Source organism: Lutra lutra, chromosome 10 (assembly GCF_902655055.1).
Source record: "Lutra lutra chromosome 10, mLutLut1.2, whole genome shotgun sequence".
In the NCBI taxonomy this organism is placed as follows: domain Eukaryota; kingdom Metazoa; phylum Chordata; class Mammalia; order Carnivora; family Mustelidae; genus Lutra; species Lutra lutra.
In genome coordinates, this window is record NC_062287.1 from 4,366,273 (window position 1) to 4,387,361 (window position 21,089).

At 39.1% G+C, this 21,089-nt stretch overlaps 1 protein-coding gene across 3 annotated transcripts in view; it reads right to left on the bottom strand.

Annotated features, from left to right (window-relative positions):
- Positions 1-21,089, bottom strand: part of GUCY1A2 (guanylate cyclase 1 soluble subunit alpha 2) — a 315,001-nt gene that overhangs the window by 90,318 nt on the left and 203,594 nt on the right. For all 3 annotated transcript variants that reach the window (XM_047693759.1, XM_047693758.1, XM_047693757.1), the window contains exon 6: positions 10,521-10,664. In XM_047693759.1, coding sequence (XP_047549715.1) covers positions 10,521-10,664 — 144 coding nt within the window. The remainder of the gene's footprint in view (positions 1-10,520; positions 10,665-21,089) is intronic.

Below are 21,089 nucleotides of genomic sequence, written 5' to 3' on the forward strand. Positions count from 1 at the left end.
AGATTTGCAACTCAGGCGATTAAAGAGTTAGTTGCCTTTCTGTGACTTGAAAATTTCAATGGCCAGAACAGGAAAATGCAAAATCAAAGTGAGTTAAACACGATGGGAGATGTTTCCTAGGACTTCCCAAGTCTCTCCCGTGTATGTCAGAGGCAAGCGTGTCTATGGTACAAAGTCGCCTAACTTCATTTCACTGAATGAAGTCCATTCCATCTTAAAAGAATTTACTTTTCGGGGCGCCTGGGTGGCTCAGTGGGTTAAGCCGCTGCCTTCGGCTCAGGTCATGATCCCAGGTCCTGGGTTCGAGCCCCATGTCGGGCTTTCTGCTCAGCAGGGAGCCTGCTTCCTCCTCTCTCTCTGCCTGCCTCTCTGCCTGTGATTTCTCTCTGTCAAGTAAATAAATAAAATCTTAAAAAAAAAAAAAGAATTTACTTTTCAAGTCTGTAAACTCTATTTCTGGGTGTTTGTGTATAGTCACAGAAAAAAAAAAAAGCCTTTAAGAATATGCAACACAATTCAATATGTGGTTACGATTTGTTGGTAAATTACAGGTGGCCGGACTCCCTCCCGTGTCAGGTTTCAGAGGCCATTTTGCCTCCTGTAGTTTTGGAAAATGAAAAAAAAATTACTTCAAAGCAATCTTTAAATTTGTATTTGGAGCTAGGTATTAGATTTCAAGATAGGACTTCTGTTTCTGGTTTGTCATGCTAACAGTGGGGTTAGCGCACAGAGAGCACGTTACATTAGTCCATCTTGCTACTTTCACATCATTCTTGGTGTTCTAAGATTCGCACTGCTGGTGCTGGCATACGTGAATGTCCCCATTAACTCTAAAAGAGATTAAGTTCAATTGGCAGTGAAGATAAACACTGCATCAAGGACTAATTATGGACTCTACAGTGGCTAACTGAACATATGAAAAAAATAAATTAAAAAAAAACTTTTGTGGCAGCAATAAATAAATAATAAAAGCTCTCTTTTTAAGTAATGCCAGAGAAAGAGACCATATTCTAAAATATAATAGGCTAACCTACCCCCCTCCCAAAATGGGTTGGCAAAATCACAAATTAGTGTCTTTCTTAGGGGCAAGACTTGGCAAACAAAGATTTGCATTCTTTCCATAAAACTCAGATAAATAAAAACATGAGCTCCCTAACTACTCGGAGGCTCCACACTTCTAAACATACCACACAAGAATCAACTAAAAATAAAATAAAATTTAAAAAAAAAGAAAAAAGAAAAAAATTGCACCAGAATCTAAATCAACTCATTACTTTGTTCACCAAGAATGTCTGATGATTATCAGGTAAACTGGACAGTGTGTTTCATAACATACAGTTAGAACGGCCAAAATTAGCAAGACAGGAAACAACATGTGTTGGAGAGGATGTGGAGAAAGGGGAACCCTCTTCCACTGTTGGTGGGAATGCAAGGTGGTGCAGCCTCTTTGGAGAACAGTGTGGAGATTCCTCAAGAAATTAAAAATAGAGCTTCCCTATGACCCTGCAATTGCACTACTGGGTATTTACCCCAATGATACAGATGTAGTGAAAAGAAGGGCCATCTGTACCCCAATGTTTGTAGCAGCAATGGCCACGGTCGCCAAACTGTGGAAAGAACCAAGATGCCCTTCAACGGACGAATGGATAAGGAAGATGTGGTCCGTATACACGATGGAATATGATGCCTCCATCAGAAAGGATGAATCCCCAACTTTTGTAGCAACATGGACGGGACTGGAAGAGATGATGCTGAGTGAAATAAGTCAAGCAGAGAGAGTCAATTATCATATGGTTTCACTTATTTGTGGAGCATAACAAATAGCATGGAGGACAAGGGGAGATGGAGAGGAGAAGGGAGTTGAGGGAAATTGGAAGGGGAGGTGAACCATGAGAGACTATGGACTCTGAAAAACAGTCTGAGGGTTTTGAAGGGGCGGGGGGTGGGAGGTTGGGGGAACCAGGTGGTGGGTATTGTAGAGGGCACCGATTGCATGGAGCACTGGGTGTGGTGCAAAAATAAGGAATACTGTTACGCTGAAAAAATAAAAAATTTAAAAAAGAATTGTGTTATATAAAAGTTAATGCATTAAAGATTATGCTATTAATTTTTTAAAAAAATGAATGCATTTACCAATATAATTTTTAACCTCCTCTTAGGACATTGTACAAACACACCTGGGAGGGACCCTCTCTGCAAACAGCCTAAAGCAAATGAAACTGATTATAACCTCTCGAAGAGTGTTTACCCCATAGTGATAGTACCTAAGAGCAACTTTATAAAACATTTAAACTATGTCTCCATGAAGGAATGCATTTCTCTTCTGAAAATGTGCAGGTGTGAAGACTGGTACACAAAACCAAGCTACACAATTTTGTATTTTTCATGCACAGTTTCATGCAAATCAATTCAGTGCTCCCTTCCATTGTCTGGTTTTGTTTCCCCTTTCACAAACTTACTATTGCTATTTTTTTCATGCAGTGAAAACAGGCAAATACTTTCACAGAAGGACTCCTTGGAAAATCTCTTTGACAAAAATCATAACAAAATTCTTCAGCAAGACCAGCACTTTCCAAAGTGTGAGCCTGATAAACTACTTTTTTCACAGATTGAAAGGGCGATCAACAGTCTAATTAAATTATATTAGAATCAATCATGATTAAAGATAAAAGCAAAAATCAACTAGCAAGGGAATTCCATCTCATTGACATACATATCGCACAAATAATAGTATCTATTAAATCATTAGGCCAGCATTTTGTAGGACTGTAAGGCAGTAAGCATATGCTATCACAGCTCAACACGTCAGCACCGCGCCAGAAGAGAATTCCGCGATGAAAACAAATTTCTGGCACAACATGTAAAAATAACTAGTTAGCGCAGAAAACACAACCTTTAAGTTCAAAGACTACTGTATGAAAAAACATAAATACAACATTTTGAAATATGTGTCTTCTGCATTAAAATCCACAATAAACAAAGGGAATGTAAGCAGAAAAAAGGATGCAGTAAATTGGCTGGTGGACGTGTCTGATCAGTCCAGCTGGTGATTCTAATTTCTGAAACAGGGATGGAAGCACAGCAATCCCCCGCCCACACACGCAGCACCGAGCTTACCTCTCTCACTTAATAATTTTAAAAATTAATCATTTTGGATGGAATATCTCTAAAACACATTACTCATTTCCATTCTCTTAAAGAGGACATCTACTACAAGTTCACCTGTTGACCACAGCCATGAAAAGTCTAATTTATTAGGTAATGGGATACTCAAGCAGTAAGAAAAATCGGACAACGTGAAATTTATTTACCCCACTTCCATTTAATAAGTCTGTGGTGCACAGAAACTAGGAGTGCTTGTTAGCTAGATTTTTTATTCCTTTTTTCAACTGTAAAACGGAACTAACAGCAATACAGTCCTCCTTGATCTGAGACTCAGAAGAGCGAATACCTTGCAAGGCCTTGGACCAGTGCTACCTGGCATACGGTTAAGTGTTTCAGTAGATGTTTATTTATCATTACTCTGCAACAGACAGTTTAAATACAGTTGGATGTTTTTGTCTTTTCTGTTTAAAAATAATGTTATCTGTGATGTGGGTTGGAAATAGGCACAAATGTAAATTAGTGAGGATGAATCGTTATTAGTAAAATAAAAGTGATCAAAATGTACATGACTTTGAACTTCTGTTTCTAGCAAGAGCAGTTATATAACCTGAACACCCCTTGGCAGGTCAGCTCACAAGGCACTAAAAGAATCTTACACCAAGATAGGGAGGGGAATGAACGTCAAGGAGAAGTGAGCGCGACATCAGAGTGTGGTTGTCTCCTGTGGGCATCTTCTGATTTCAGAAGGGTTAAGGAACTGAGCAGGACTTCTGGTACTGCAGCAGGGATTGCGGAACCGTGGAGACGAGATCCAGAGGCTGAGGACTGAAAGGGAGAAGTCTTGGTAAACCTGCCATACTTTGAGATGAGACCTCAAAGCCAACACCAAAGGTAGGAGGGTGATACCAGAAACAGAAGGCGAATCGAAGTAAGCTGGGCCCCCCCAGAAAATACATCTGAGCATTAAATCATCTGATTCATGTTGTTAGAGCTCCTACAACTCTTTACACCAGAATGACACAGAAAATTTCCCCACAGGAGGGAAATTATTTCTACAATGTTTTTATACACAATCGCTAACTCTCAAACAAAAAATATCAATAATTTAGGCACAGAAGAGATGTAACATGGCCAAAAATTAAGTGAAGGGACAGATAATATAATGGACCACAAGACTCTAGAGATTTATCAAGCAAGAATTTAAAGGTAACTGCAGCTGACAGAGTCAAGGAAATAAATAAAAACAGTATGAAAATGTTTGTCAGATGAATGGTGATTTAAACAACGGCCAACTGCTGTCACGTGAAGTGTGAAGCGGATGGGTTTAATGGATGAGTTTCATAACCAGCTGAGGGGAGTATTAGTGAGAAGACCTGGACAGAATATAAAGACTTGAGTTCCAGTAATTAAACAGAAGCACATGACAGAAGAGACTCTATTATCACCTCATTTACTGGTAAACTCTCAATGAATAAACATATTCTTCACAAAACAGAAACCTCTTTCTAGTACCAAATAAATATACTGAATGGAACAGATTAGCAAATATATTTAGCCGTAAATTTCGCTGGTAAAATTATTATACTATAAGTACTATAAAAAATACTAAAGTAATTTTGTGCATTATTCCCGCAATAAAAGTCATTTACTAAAATTATGACTATTTGCATTACCTAAAAGATCAAAAGTAATTTCAAAGGTATCTACTGCATAAACATGGGATGTGAGAATAGTTGGGCTCCGTGTCCCAACAGTGAATTCACATAATGCCTAAGTAGTTCTTTCTGACCCCTTAGGGTTAAGATCCGGAGAGAGAACATTTCAAGTATACATACTTGAGGGTAAAAGCACGAACTAGAATTTTATCCATAAACAATTACCAATTAGTTTTTCATTTTTTCTAAATACAGTCTTGGGTCCTATTCTCATGAGTTTAATTTAATACTGCCAATATCTGCAAAGAATAAATCCCTCCAAATATGAAAGTAACAATATCAGATTTCCTTTATAAATAACAAGCATTTAAAAATTAATTAGAGAATAATTATTTCATAATCTCAAGAAATTCTGTAAGCTCATTAGAAGACTAAGTTGAAGCTTAAAGGAGGTACAATTTACTTTATTACATGCAAATTGTAAGTATATGTAAATTGTGTGTTAATATTCCTGCATTTGGACTATGCAGTTAGAAAAGATTCACAGCATTTCCCTAATCTGCAATTAAGATTGCTAAACACATTAGTATTACAACATGATCATACATTGTTTTTTTAAGTCTCTTTCACCATCTCTGTATAATTGCCTCATTACATAAAATGTACCGTTCTCTAATTGGATGAAGCAAATTTGAATTTGTGTGCCTATATGATAAAATTCGATGAAAATATTTTTTAAAAACTGAAGTCCCAAAGTAAAACCCAGATAGTCGGACACACTAATTCAATCTTCTTCAAAAGCCTTAAGTCATGAAAATGCCACTTGTCTTCCCAAGATATATTTAATCACATTTCCTACTCAATTCTCAGTTCAGCTTCTCTTTCCCTATTAACATTTTCATTTTCAAGGAATAAAGCGTAGGCAGTGATAAATATTTTGTAATAGTCATTAAATAGTAGCTAAATTATTAGTGAAAGGTAGCCTTTCTGCCTTAAAAACTATTCAAAATACTTTGGTAAGATTAGAGTCACAAGGCTAAAGAACAGCATGAAATCATACAATTTTCTAGTGAAATCTAGTGAAATATGGCTAGCTCACAGGAAAAAGAATATAAATTTGGTATTACTTTTTGTCAAGTGTCTATTGTTGAAGATGTAAGAAAATCAGATTTCCTCCAGGGAGGGAAAAAATGGAGTAAGAATAATGCTGACACTTCTATAAATTCAGCCAATAGAATAAACACTGTATTGAGAAAGTATTAAAAATGCTCATCATTTTTTTTAAGATTTATTTATTGATTTATTTGACAGAGAGAGAGAGATCACAAGTAGACAGAGAGGCAGGCAGAGAGAGAGAGAGAGGGAAGCAGGCTCCCCGCTGAGCAGAGAGCCCAATGCGGGACTCGATCCCAGGACCCTGAGATCATGACCTGAGCCGGAGGCAGCGGCTTAACCCACTGAGCCACCCAGGCGCCCTCATCATTATTTTTAAAAGGGCTCTTAACTAAAGTCACTTTGGCTGGTCTTTCAGATTTGTTAAATAAATAGACCATGTTTGTGTATGCTTTGTAGATTCAGGTCTATAACTAGCCTCTGAGTTTCACTATTTATAAAGACTAATTTGCTTGAGTATCACAAAGTGAATAAATGAAATTATGTTTTTTTTACTTTAAAAAATTTTTTTAAGTAACCCATTTTTATAGTTAGTGATTCAAGGACATTACCAGTCATTTGGGAGTAATTATAAATGGTAATTCAGGTACCTAATTTCCTGTCATGAGGGGTGCCTGGAAGGTTTATAAAGTCATATAAACATTATCAATTTATTTTTCAAAATATGAGCGGTTTGGGGACGTTTTCTTTTGAGTAATTCTTGCAGCTCAAATAGCTTAAATTTTAAACAGCCTAAAACTTACGCAGTTGGAAGTAAACAGTCAGCTGATCACATAACAACCCTACTGCACGCCCAAGCATTTTTAATAAAAGATTCTTTCAATAAGTCTAGAAATGTTCCCATGGCACCAAGTCAGAAGCCAATTCAAAGTCAAATTAATATGCCAAAAACAATCCCGAGCCACACAAATAATATGAATTAGTAATGAAGCTAAAATTAAGGTGGTTTTATGATTTTGCACTCTCTCTCTGCATTCTTATTAAATCTTCATAGACATTTCCCCTTCTGATTTAATAAGACTATCTGATTCATAAGACAGAGTAATGTTATATCCCGCAAATGAAAATATGGATGAGCCCATGCGAAACACCATTTGCTCTATGGTCATTTAACTTTGCTTTGACAAGGCTGAATCCCTGTCAAAGAATACAAACCTTCTATCTCCTATAAAAGAAAATCAACGTAGAAAAACAACCCCAAGCAGGAAGACTGCCCAGGTAGTATTCTTGCAAATTTAAGAACGGATAGGAATTCATTCAGTCTGGAGCATGTGTATGTGGAACCTGCTGCACACCTGAGGCTGGATCCTTCTTGTTTGTTTCCGCTGCCCAGGGGAGAAGTGTCGCGCACACACTCGAACAACTTGTTAATTACGTCCTGAGGGGACCGAAACTATGTTTTCAATGCTCCTTGCTTTCCTATTTTCACTACTGATAGGAATGGTTAGAAAACTCTCTTTCCGCATTTTAAAAATCACCAAACGTAAATGTATTGTGTACACAGCAGCGGTAAAAGGAGTCATTCTGTCCTCCACCCCTGCCTGCACCTTCCCGAATGAACCCCCCCCCTCCCAATCTTCTTCCTCTCCCTCGGAGGGAAGGACCACATTGAATTTGTATGAACCATTCACTTTTTTTTCCTTTACACCTTCCCACTGATGTGGATATTTCTAAATAACATACTGTTTCAATGACCCCAGTTCTGAAACTTACTTAAATGGAAAAATACTATAGCATTCTTCTATGATTTGCTTCTTTTGTTCACTATGAAGTGCTGACATCCATCCATGTAGTGACTTTCCCAACTGTACGGTATACCACGGCATAGATCTATCACAGTCAATCTACTCTACTGGACGGTTATTTGACTTATTTCCCGTTTGAGGCACCTATCAAAGTACTGCTGTGAACACTCTTAGGACTTCTGCCACACCTCCTCCTACCTCCCTAGGCAAACACCTAGGGAAGGGATTGTTGCGTTGGAGGCAAAGCACAAATTAAACTTCACTGGTAAATGTCACGGACACGGTACCATTTACACCGCCACCAGCTGTACATGATTTCCTGCTGCTCCAGACCCTCGCTGACAATTGCTCGGTCATGGCTTCAAAGCTGAACCAAACTAGTAGGTGGGAAAGCCGGAGTAGGGTGCTATCAGTATGCATCCTTTCACTTACTCATGAGGTTAAGCAAAGATACTTTTAGTGGTTAAATATGTTGCAAAAATATTCTCCTAGGGGTGCCTGCATGACTCAGTTGGCTCAGATCACGACCCCAAGATTCTGGGATCAAGCTCCACAATGGGCTCCCTGCTCAGCGAGGAACCTGCTTCTCCTTCACCCTCTGCCCATCCTCCTACTTGTGCTAATAAACAAACAAAATCTTTTTTAAAAAATTCTCCTAGTCTGTGGTTATCTTTTTATTCTTTTAAGGTGTTATCTGATAAACAGGAAGGTTTTAACTTTAGTGTAGTAAGACTTACATATATTTTCCTTTACGATTTGATAACTTTTAACTAGAGTGGTTTATGAAAAAATTTATTCCTTCCACTAAGTTAAAAACTCCAAATTATAGATTTATAGTTTAATAGTATGGCCCTTCACAATTAACCCAACTGGGATTACTTAATGTACAGACTCATGAAGTAGAGGTCCAGTTTTAATACTTTTGTCCATGTGTATAACCAGCTCTTCCCAACCCTTCCTGGAACAGCCTATCCTTTCCCTACTTAAAATGTCACCCTTGTCATTTAGTCACCCCCCCTTTCTCTGATGCACTATGGCATTACCAAGACATGTTTAGTTTTTAATTCCTATGATTTACCTTCATAGAATCCCTTTAGGATTACTGTGTCTGAGAACTGATTAATGCCTTTTAATTGTTCCAGAAAAAAAAAAATCCCTTTTATGCATTCCCTCTGTACCTACATTTGGAAGCCCAACTGAACATTCATTTTTACACTCTGTACTCTATACCTCCCACATATTTTATATTTTACATTATCTTTATTATCTATATTACCTATATTACATTTTATCTATTACATTACATTTTTATCTATATTAGATATATTTTTTATCTATATTATCTGTATTACATTATCTATATTACGTTTTTAACTCTCTGGACCTAATTATGGGTAATTTCTTCAGTTCTCACTTCCACAGTACTAATTTTTCCTTTGGCTGTGTCTAATCTACTTTTAAACTCAACCACTGACCATTTTCTTTCTGAAGTATTATGTTGCTGGCTTAGCAGTCCTCTGGTTCTTTTTCAAATCTACTGTTCCTGCCTCACATTATTAAGCTTCTTCTTTTTTTCTTTAATTATACCAAACATTGTCATTTTGATTTCATCTGAAAATTTTGGTATCTGACAACACTTCACTGTTCTTCTTATCTGTTGTTCCCACTCGTTCTCACCATAATACTTTGAATTCTTTTGTGAATGTGTGGGTTTGGGGTTTTTTTGGGGGGTGGTGGTGAAGGGGTTTTTAGTATTAGCCATTCATTCCCCAGAGTATTTACCTGTGGAAATTCTTTGAAGATGGGATTGAAGTTGACTTCCTCCAGAAAAAAGTGGTGTTTCTTAGTTTCCTGTTATCACTGCTCATGACAGCAATTACTTTAAATTCATCCCTTAGATTTTGTCAGTTCACACATGTAATGTAACTGGCATTTTTCTTTCCCAATAGTTCAGTGAGATGCTCAATAGGTTTAAACATGCTAAATAGTGTTAAATATTTCTTTACATTTTTAAGAGCACTTTAATAATTTTAGTCAAAAGGGACACTCAGAATATCTAATTTGCCATAACTCCAGAATTAGGAATGTACCACATTTTGAGGATTTCTTTTGTCTATATTTTTAACTCAAGTTTGATGAGCTGTTACAAAAGGACTGCCTTACATTCATGGTTACTTCTCCAAATACACAATTTCTGGTTTATAAGAGTTCAGAGTGATAATACTCCTGGGATCCACTGGGTCCTGGCAAGACTATAGGTAGGTGACCTCATCCATTCTTTGAGGCAGATCTTAGGTTGTGGAAAGCCATCAGTACCAAAAAGAGTCCAGTGTACCTGGAGATAATTATCTACCATTTCTAAATTTTCTTAGTTACTGGCTCCAACCTTCAGGCTCTGCCACATTAAAAAAAAAAAAAAAATGCAGAAGTAACCCTGAGTGCAGAGGCTTCATGAGGAACACCTGTATATTACCTGAAAGATAAGATCTGCCATTTTCTTTCCTCTTCATTTTGTGCTTTTTTGGGTTTTCTCTGCAACTCTGATTCTCACTACCATCCTTGCTTGGTAGTGTTGAGTTGGTCACTGACAAGTGCTTCCTTGGTCTAGTCCTTTAGCTCTTCCTTTTCTCCATGGCAATGAGCCTTTCACATACATTTTCCCATTTCTGACATCATTCCGTTTGTTCTTTTCCTGGATCTATGAGTTATGTCTAGTTAACCTCATCTTTGAGTTATCCTACGTCTAATGTGTAAGTTACGTAAGTAGAACTCAGAATGGAATGTCTTGCCCCGCCCAGTAAAAGATATGTTACTACTCAAATCAAATGGCAGACAGGGTTACCTGAATTGGTCTTCCATCAGGTGTCAGCACCTCTTCTGAAAGCTCCATCATCTTGAGGGCCATCAGAGCGATGGGCTTGGCGTGGCAGAGGCTTTTCCTGTGGAGTCCTGCAGCAACACAGTAGGCATCACCTATTGTTTCCACCTGCAACCAGCAGACAAATCAAATGCAAACATATGATAATGAGCCAGAAGAGAAATGATTAGTTATGTGCAATCACAAATGTTGCTGAAAACATGTCAGCAGAACATCAATAAATTAAGCAATTAGACAACTGAGTGTAATCACAGCAGAGTTTGCAAACAGCTACCGTCAAACACAGTCATCTCACTCTAGGGCTGTTCATCAATGTTATCACCATAGATGATCATTGAAATTGGGAACAACTGGAATACAGAACAATCATACTCCAAAAAAAAAAAGAACTGCCATTATTTTGCCTGAACAATTTCCAAATAATGACCTTGTACAAAGCCACCCTCTTGTTTCCTTCAAACTTCCAATTTTGCTTATATTTGAGAGATGAGAAGCTGCAGTGCAGAAACCTATCCATAATCTTACAATTAAAGACTTAATAGACACTACCAGAGTTTTTTCAGACCCTATTCTAATTTTATTGTCAGCATCCATTCTGAATAGTCATTGCTTTTGTTAAATAGATTAAATATTTACCCCTGGGTAAAATCCCCAAATTTCCAAAGCAGTATAAAAACTAAGCACAACTAATTTTTAGAGGAAAGTACTCTAATTATCCAAAGTATATGGCGGTATACTTTTGGATAATTTGCAAATGATATAACTAATAAGGGGTTAATATCCAAAAAATATAAAGAACTCACACAACCGAACACTAAAGAACCCAAATAATCTGATATAAAAATGGGCAGAGGACTGCATGAAACACTTTCCCCAAAAAAACCATATAGATGGTCAACACACCCATGAAAAGAAGCTCATCATCACTCATCATCAGGGAAATCCAAATTGAACCTACAATGAGATACCACCTCACACCTGTGAGAATGGCCCAAATCAAAGAGACAAGGAGTAACAGTGCTGATGAGGATGTGGAGAAAGAGGAACCCTCATGCACTGTTGATGGGAATGTGTATTGGTGCAGCCACTGCAGAAAACAGTATGGAGGATCCTCAAATACTCAAAGATAGAAACCCCATATGATCCAATAGTTCCACTGTGGGGTATTTACTGAAGGCAAAGGAAAACACTAACTAAAAAAATATGTGCACATGAATGTTTACTGCAGCATTATTTACAGAGTCCAGACACAAAGGCAACCTAAGTGTCCATCAGTAGGTGAAAAGATAAGGAAAACATAGAATATATACATCCTAGAATATTACATAGCCATAGAAAAGATGGGATTATGCCATTTGAGGCAACATGGATGGACCTAGAGGGTCTTATGCTAAGTGAAATAAATCAGAGAAAGACAAATACCTTATGATTCCAGTCATAAGTGGAATCTTAAAAAAATGAACAAACAACAAAAAAGCAGAAGCAGAACTATAAATATAGAGGGCTATTGGTTGCCAGAGCAGAAGGGGAGGGGAGGTGGGTAAAATGGGTGAAGAGGAGTGGGAGATAGAGGCCTCCAGTAAGGAATGAGTAAGTGAAGGGAATTAAAAGAACATGAGGAATACAGCTGATGATGTTGTAACAGCAAAGCAACAGGTAGCTACACTGTGGTCAGCACAGCATAATGTATAAACCTGTCAAATCACTCAGCTGAACACCTGAAACTAATGTAACACTGTGTGTCAACTATACTCAAATTAAAAAAAAAAAGTATCTGGTGATAAAATCCTCCATAATTCTAATATTTTAATTAGAGCAAAGTGATGAAATATTATAGTAAATGTCCAAATCCAATAATACCTTGTCTATGGAACCCTCCAGAGTCCTTCCATTGGTTTTTAGCAGAATTAACCATTTCCTCTGTTCTGTCTCAACAGCACTTTTCATACCTTTTTACTACAGGCTTTCATTTATAATCAAGATATATCCCCAACTGTGATGTCAGCTTTTTAAGAATGGGACCATGTTTTTTTCATCTCTGTATTCATAATGCTTACCATGGTTTCTAAAATACAGCTATTTAATAAACATCTACCGAATGAACAAATTAATGAATCAACCATGTTTATTATGATTTTAATAAGTCATTCTAATTGTGTATTCATTGTCACCATTTCATGAGCACCATGTACATGTGTGCAGAAAAAAAATTGCCTCTGAATGACTAGAGATGCTTCTATCATAAATATACCAAAACTTACAAAATATGCTATTAAAGATTTAATAGCCATAATTAGATTTCATGTCAAATGAAAATATGCACTGAATTAAATTCTGTAGGTGCTAATTTAGGGAAAATGGTGAGAACAGTTAAGCTAGGAATGCCAAAAAGGCCATCTGATCACCAAAATCTTATAAGGAAATATGCATCAAAAATTTTTCCAATATCCTCAGACCTATCATGATTTTCAACATTTTTACTTGAAGACCTGTCTTCTTGTGCCAGAAAAAATGGAAATAAAATCATAGGGTAAGAAAAGAAAAACAATGCCCTGTGAGTCAGCAAAGGTTTCACTCTGAAGGCTGAAATATACTTCCCCCAAAGAATTCCCATTGAGAAAGATAACCAGTAAATAATTAATCTCTAAAATGTGTCAACCTACCATTGTCCCCCTAGAAACAACAATTTCTTCTAATCCTCATAATTATCTCATCCTTTTGTGTTTCTATACACCTTGATTTTTTAATGTTTTTATATAAATGCCAGGTAACGTATAGTGTAATATTGTTTCAGGTGTACAACAGAGTGATTCAACACTTCTATACATCACCCAGTGCTCAACATGACAGGGCACTCCTTCATCTCCATCACCTGTGTCCGCCATTCCCCACCCACCTCCCTCTGGTGACCAGGAATGTGTTCTCTGTAGCTAGGAGTCTGTTTCTTGGTTTGTCCCTCTCTTTCCCCCTTGGCCCACTTGTTTTGTTTCTTAAACTCCACATATGAGTGAAATCATATGGTATTTATCTTTCTCTGACTTACTTTGCTTAGCATAATACCCTCTAGTTCCATCCAAGTTGTTGCAAATGGCAAGGTTTCGTTCTTTTTCATAGCTGAGTAATATTCCATTGTGTACAGATACCACATGCTGTGAGCTATGCGCTTTGAAACTAACTTCTGATTTTCAGATATCAGAATACATAGGCAATAAATGATTTGTATAAACAAACTGCTTTATATCCCCAGTGAACATGCATGTTTCTGGAGCATGACCATGTCTTGAAATCCTATCCTCCTCTTCCTCAGCAACTATCATCTTCATTATCATTTCAGTAAAAGTTTATTGAGTTTCCACGAAATGTATAATTCTAGAATTTGTACCATAAGAATACAGGTGAGTTACATGTAGCACTTTCTCTTTCAGCAGTGTATAATGTAAGAGTATGGAGGAGATGAACCAATAGGTTTCCAGTGGATATGACACAGAATCTAATAAAGTGTAAGATAAATGTATATACAAAAGAGCAAATTCATATTAAAATCCATATGTTATCATGCAAGCTTTTACACTACTTAGTTCCCAAGTATCTGAAGTCAATTTAACTCTCAGAAACAACCATCAAGAACTAGGCAAGAAACAAACGTCAAAAAATAATGGCCTATATCAAGATGTACAACTCTCATAATAAACACCTAACACATAGAAAAAATATAAACGATGGTTCCATCGTGCTAGGCCAGATTATGTTGCAATCACAATCTAACTTCCAAATCTGCATGCCTTAAAATAACAAAAGCTTATTTTTTTTAAAGATTTTATTTATTCATTTGACAGAGAGAGAGATCACAAGTAGGCAGGGAGGCAGGCAGAGAGAGCGGAGGAAGCAGGCCCTCCGCGGAGCAGAAAGCCCGATGGGGGGCTCGATCCCAGGACCCTGGGATCATGACCCGAGCCGAAGGCAGAGGCTTTAACCCACTGAGCCACCCAGGCACCCCAACAAAAGCTTATTTTTGATTCATGCTATGAATTCATGTAAGTTAAAGGATTAGAGGACAGGGGAGAAACATGGGGTCATGTCTCTTAACTCTAGGAACAAGGCTAATAGAACCTCCCCCACCTGGTTGTCACGGCAGGGAAAGAGAGGTGCTGACAAACTGCTTGCTAGCCTGTGCAGCTTTCTCCCAAGGGTGACATACAGAGCTTCTCAAGATTCATTCACCAAAGCAAGTCACACAGCCGTGCTTAATGTAAAGAGGATGGGAAAAGTCAACCACCCTTGTGCCCAGACATGAGCCAGAAATATTTGAGGAGCAGCACAAAAAGCACATGAAAGAATAGGTAACAGCTTTAAAAGCTTAAATTTTTCAAACATCCAGATGTCTGTGAAGTGCAGGTAATATATGATATTTTCTCTTTCCTTAAAGATATATTCAGCTTCTTAACCTGAAAATCTTGACAAAAATGCCACCACTTTAGTAATGCAACTTTCCACAAAAGGTCTATGCTCTCCTCTCCCTTCATCCAATTCAGGTCTGGGCAAGTTTAGCAGAATTAAGTGTATGTGCAAATTTTAGCAGATTCCCTTCAAAAATATTACCGGATTTTGCTTCCCAGGGAGCAGAAAAAGTGAAAACATTAGACAGCCAGTACATTTGCTCCTGGGTCTTGAGTTAAGCCAGTTAAACAGGGGGACACTGGAAACATACTAAAAAGACAAAAACAAAAACCTGTCTTTTAAAAGTTAATGATGTTCTCAATTCTTTTGCAATTGACTCAGTATTTTTTAAATAAGGTCTTAAATAGGGCTGCCTGGGTGGCTCAGTGGGTTAAGCCTCTACCTTTAGCTCGGGTCATGATCTCAGGGTCCTGGGATCGAGTCCCAAATCGGGTTCTCTGCTAGGCAGGGAGTCTGCTTCCTCCTCTCTCTCTCTCTACTTGTGATCTCTCTGTCAAATAAATAAAATCTTTAAAAAAAAGATCTTAAATACAACAGACACCATCTAAAATAATGCATCTCAGTTATTTTTGACATCTCCAACCTGTTCTCGAATGACATTAGAGAAGAATAAAGATGGCTAACTTAGTCATAGAGATGGAAAAGATAGTCCCTGCATCCTTTTCTGAGCATAGAAGAGAAGGTTTATGTACTAAAAATATTACATACAACTGTTGCCCCACATATTATTATAGCTGGTTTTATCATACTAAAAAATTTACCCAGCTGGGATTGTCATCTTTTCAAACCTTCATAGTAAAAGTCTTCACATTATTCCAGAAATAAAGGTGATGTACGTAAACTTCTTAGAGCTGTCCACTTGTCCTTTTTATTTACTTTATTTCATTTTAATCATTTAAAAGAATTTTAGTTCCCAATAGAATCTCGTTCCTGTAACATTCTTTACCCTCCTCTCCAGGCTAATGCTCATGAAATATCTGAGGCTTCTTGGAAATGTGGGCACAGTGAGGAGGCAGGACTGTGTGTGTGTGTTGTGGTACTGGGATAGGATGAGCCTAAAAGAACACTACATGTAACGAGGCAATGAATAATCCCTGCCCCCCAGGACTCACACCCACCTCGGTCCTTCAATCCCACAGTCCTGGGTCTGTCTTCTTTTGGACTTTATAGTTGTAAAAGAAAGCTTGGGGAGGAGGCAGAAGAACAAAGGGTCAGAGAGCTCTGGCAGCCTGTCTTACTGGACAACCTCCCTCTCCCCCTCTAGACAGCATCAAGGGGAGAAGCACATGAGAAAGTCTGCCGTCTAGTTGTTTGCCTTCTGTTTTTGGTCCTAATGTGATTAAAAACAGAAAGAGAAGGAGAGAAAGGATGAGAGAGAGACCGAGACAAAAGAGGTGTTGAAATGAGGTGCAGGCAGACCAACGAAGTCTACAAATGAAACATCTTTTCTCTCCTGGTATCTCACCAAGCACTTGGTCACCCAGTCATGATCACATGGGTGGAACAGGGCTAAGAAACATGCCACATTCTTCAGGGGCTCATTGGATGTGGCTAAGAACATGTGATTCCCAGAAAGGGTACCACATTCACCCTTGCTGAGAGCATGAAGCCACACCTGCCAGCCCAATCACTTGTCTGTCACGAGGTATGTCTCCTGAAGGACAGGGGCTAGACAGAAGAGTTTTCCTGTGGTTGGTAGGGAGTCTGAATCCATAGGAGATTCTGAAGGTCTCCATCACCTCTAAACCAATGGGGTTGCTGATGATCTGGACAGAGATTATCCAAAACACTGGTGAGAAAAGGCAGAGCATGGAACAGGCCTTCATGAAGACTTATCAATAGCAAAAAATCAGGAAGAACTTTGGGGTCCCTTACATATTGCCCTTCACCTCACATGGGCTTGGCAGCTCTCCACAGATTTTATGTCCCAGTTTTCCCAGATACTCAGCAGTGTGGGTGAAAGGGGCTGCTGGCCAAAGATTAAAACTCAGGTGGTGGTTGTCAACCAGAGGTTTTAGGGCCACGGAAGTAGTCCCTGGAATATGAGCAACTTGCCACAGACATTAAACGTGAACCCAGCTTTTCACTGGTCTTGAGGTTGTGGTTCTTGAAGACAAAATGATCCTCTTTAAATATGGCTCCTAAGTACCTACATTAGAAGCAGACGGGTGGCTCAGTTGGGTGGCATCTGCCTTTGGCTCAGGTCACGATCTCAGGATCCTGGGACAGAGCCCCGCATCAGGCTCCCTGTTCAGTGGGGAGTTTGCTTCTCTCTCTCCCTCTGCCCTCCACTCCCCAGCTCCAGCACATGCTCTCTCTCTCTCTCTCTCTCTCAAATAAATAAATCTTAAAAAGAAGAAAAAGCAGCAGCAGCAACAGCAGCAGGTGGGAAGGCCCCGAGTCAGACAAAGGTTCAAGCAGCATAGAGGAAAGTGCTGCTGTCTTCAGCATCATTTCCTTGGCTTAGACGGAACGATGGCCATGTCCACAAAAGCTACATTCTTGTGGATGGGAGAACCAAAGGAGCAGAGGGACCATGATGCAGACAGGACAGCACATACACGTCACCACTGGTCACACAGAGGTCTGACAACTGATGGCAGGTCATCTGGGGCAAGAACAACTAGGTGAATCACACTAGTACCCAAATAGCTTGAGTATCTCCATGGGCTTCCCTGCTGAAAGTAGTCTGATTTCCCTTCACATGGTAGGTAGTTTTGTAAGAACTGGGCCACAGTTCCCCTTCGGTAACAACAGCCCTTCTGTCAGATTCAGGGACAGTCTGAGGGGAAGAAGGGGAAGAAGCTACAGGTGGTGTCCTGCTCCTACAGAAGACGGCCGTGAGCATGTTGTCCTGACCTTATGTTCAGAGTGGAAGGAAATGACATGTGTCCAGAAGATCTGACCTCATCGTATTCTTTAACAATCACCTTGTTTCTGCACTAAGAGTTTGTTCAAAAGAGTCCTTGAACTTGTAGCCTGTCCTGAGATGTCTGAACTCTTTCATTGGTAATCGGTTTAAATCTTAGCAAATCTGCTTTATGGCCCTTAAACATGACTGTTAGGTGGGGGGTAGTTCAACAGGTGGGGTCCCACAACACGGGTATATTTTGATCAACAAATCTTGTGGCCTCCCCCAAGCACCACTGCATTCACTGCCACCTGGGCTCCAGCTGCAGGAAGGCCCTGTCAGCCTGGGCACACACTGTCCCTACTCCACACTCAAGAAAGTCTTTGAAGAGACCACATTCAGGGGCCGGGGCCTTGCCACCCCCTTCACTTCTTATTTCATTTTCCTTCGCCATCTCTACTCCCTTCTCATGAACATCACTCCCTTATCTTCTCCTCTGTGCCCTCCTTCACTTTTTCCTTCTTTGGCATTCCCGTCTCTCCTTCAGCTTTTCATCCACTACTTGCTTCTGCTGCCATAAAGAAGGTGGTACACGTCAGTCATCACCTGAGTCCTCAGTCATCACCCGAGACTTCTAGGACACCATGAACCAGATCTCTGCAGGCACTAATATTACCAGGGTGTAATATTGAAAGTAGTCGCTCACCAGTACCAGAGGTACAGGACAAAACTGACGCTTCACAGGTGATGGCTGGCAGGATGGGGCAGTTGGTATTGCTATCCCCCTGCCACCCCAGCTCTAAAGGAGGGGGCACCACTGGTCTCAGTTCCTGGGATTAGACAGAGCAGTAACTTCAACTCAGTAAGAAGAGGCTCCATCTTCCACGGGGTGGGTGGGAGGGCGGTGTCAAGAAGCAGCCTATACCTCTTTAACATAATTTAATTAGACACAATGTTGGGAATCCACCTCCACATATTAATCTCTTTCCTATACAATATGATTACCAGAAAGCAAAATTATTAAGCTGTCCTTTTCAGTTTTTGTAAAGAATCTTTTAGACATCCAACATGAGCACCTTCATCATAGGGTCTTATTTTACAATGTTAAAGGTTGAGATCCTGGAAATTATTTTGATGTATTAATGAGTTAATGCTGCAAAGGTTAGCACACTGGACTGGTCCTTGTGCCATCAACAGCAAGAAGAACTAAGGTGTGATGAGTCATTCGAGTGACCTCATAATACTTCTAACTTTCTAGCGATGTTACCCCTTGTCACACAGGAACTGAAAGTCCTCATATGGCAGAGTCATTAACCAGACTGGCACTTCAGACAGGAGTCTCCATACACAGACACTGACTCCTTGCACACTTTCAGGAAAATAGAAGGTCATCCGCTCCTAAAGTCCATTGTCATTGTGATCAGTGGCTTGCTGTTTTCCCCAGGACTGCTTCCAAGTCACAGCCTGATTATCTTCAGAGATCCTGACTCAGAGGATAGGCTGAAACCAGATTTACTCTTTTGAAGCCTTGAAAACCTCATGGATACGCTCATTATTTTGAAAGATGGCTCACAAAGAAAAGAAGAAAAACTATTTCTATCTCACTGGGTATACAGATGTTAGGGCACGCTCCCATCACAGCAAACTAGACAAACAAAGCCTAGCTCAAGAAGGAGCCCTCAATTTCAAGGGTTTGTTGTTTTTTTTTTTTTTCCCCCTCCTTCTGGGTCTGTAACTGCAATACACACAGCCAATAGGTCAAGTTCCCTCTCTAGCATGATGCCATGAGAGTGTATGTGGGCGTGTTTGTGTGTGTGCCTATACCCTCCACCTACTCGATATTTACTTAACTTTTTCTACACCTGAACCCTAGCATATTAGCAGGATGGTCTTTAAGAGTTTTATTGAATGTTTTAAATTGTGTCTAATTTCTATATTTATAGATTGGAACTGTCAAGTTTCCAAATATAGAAGTCTAGACCAACTACATAAAAATCACCCAGAGGGTTCAAGTGAGATCCCCAAGGCCTCACACCCAGATACCAAATCAAAATATAGGTATAAGGCCCAGCTATCTTCATTTTCACATGCTCTCAGGTATATTTTATGATTTCCAAAGTTTGAAGACTTCTGGTAGATTATGTGAGCTAAAATACACTATAATACTCACTTTTTTTCAAGACCCAATCAGCTCTTGAAAAGAAGAAAGGAAAGAAAAACACTCCTACTCTTGAACCGCAGCCATCCCATATACTCCCGCTCTGGCTTCTACCTTATCCATAGAGCAGTAAACTTCTCTAGACATTTCCTTATCTGCCAGAACTTTAAACTACAACTTGTAGCCCAGACATACCCTCCACCCAGCCAACACACACAAAATGTTGAGAGTCGTTTGGCACAGTAGGTACTCAATGACCCAAAGAAAGTTTGCTGAGTTTAATTAAATACATATAAGTCAATTGTGTATAATGGTTTAGCAATTCAAATGGAAACAACTTTAAGGATTTACTCATAAAACCACTTCAAAAGATCCCTCATTCTTTAAAAAAAAAAAATCTGTCTAATTATATTCATTTTGGTTGATTTTCTGACCCAAATACAACTTCTTTTAAGGATGTCTCTACAGTGCTCAGGCGATAGAGCACTGGAAAGGAGGTCATGGATATAAATAGAACAGTGATTTGGCCCGGGAACTACTCCCAAATGAGGGAAAATAGATTCCAAATGACTGCCTATCAAAGAAAGCTTTTTTCCTGATAAAACACTCAGTAGATCCATCAACGTAAACTCCACTTTCTTCCCAGGAATCTCAACCATGTGGAAAATGCTGTTGACAGGCACCAGGTTATCTACCATAAAAGTTATCGAATACTGAGTCATGTGAACAAAGAAGAATACATTGAAATACCCAGTCAAAATTTTTTTCGAAATCTTCAAGTTAGATGTGGGCAACTGAAAATTTCTTTCTGCTGTCCAGTAGTCTGTCTTGTAGGATCATCAATGACAGGGCTCCCAACTTTTCACTTTCATCCCCCACTACCACTTTAATTGACTCTGTGCTCCAAATAAAATGAGTAACTCAAAGTTCTTTGGAAACTTCCTGTATCTGCCACCACCATGTCTATACTGAGTTACTGTTCTACTCGGAATCATCCATTCACTCTTTATAAAATAATTACTGAGTCTATTATTTTCAAGAAAAGTTTTCCAGGGATTCCTGATTT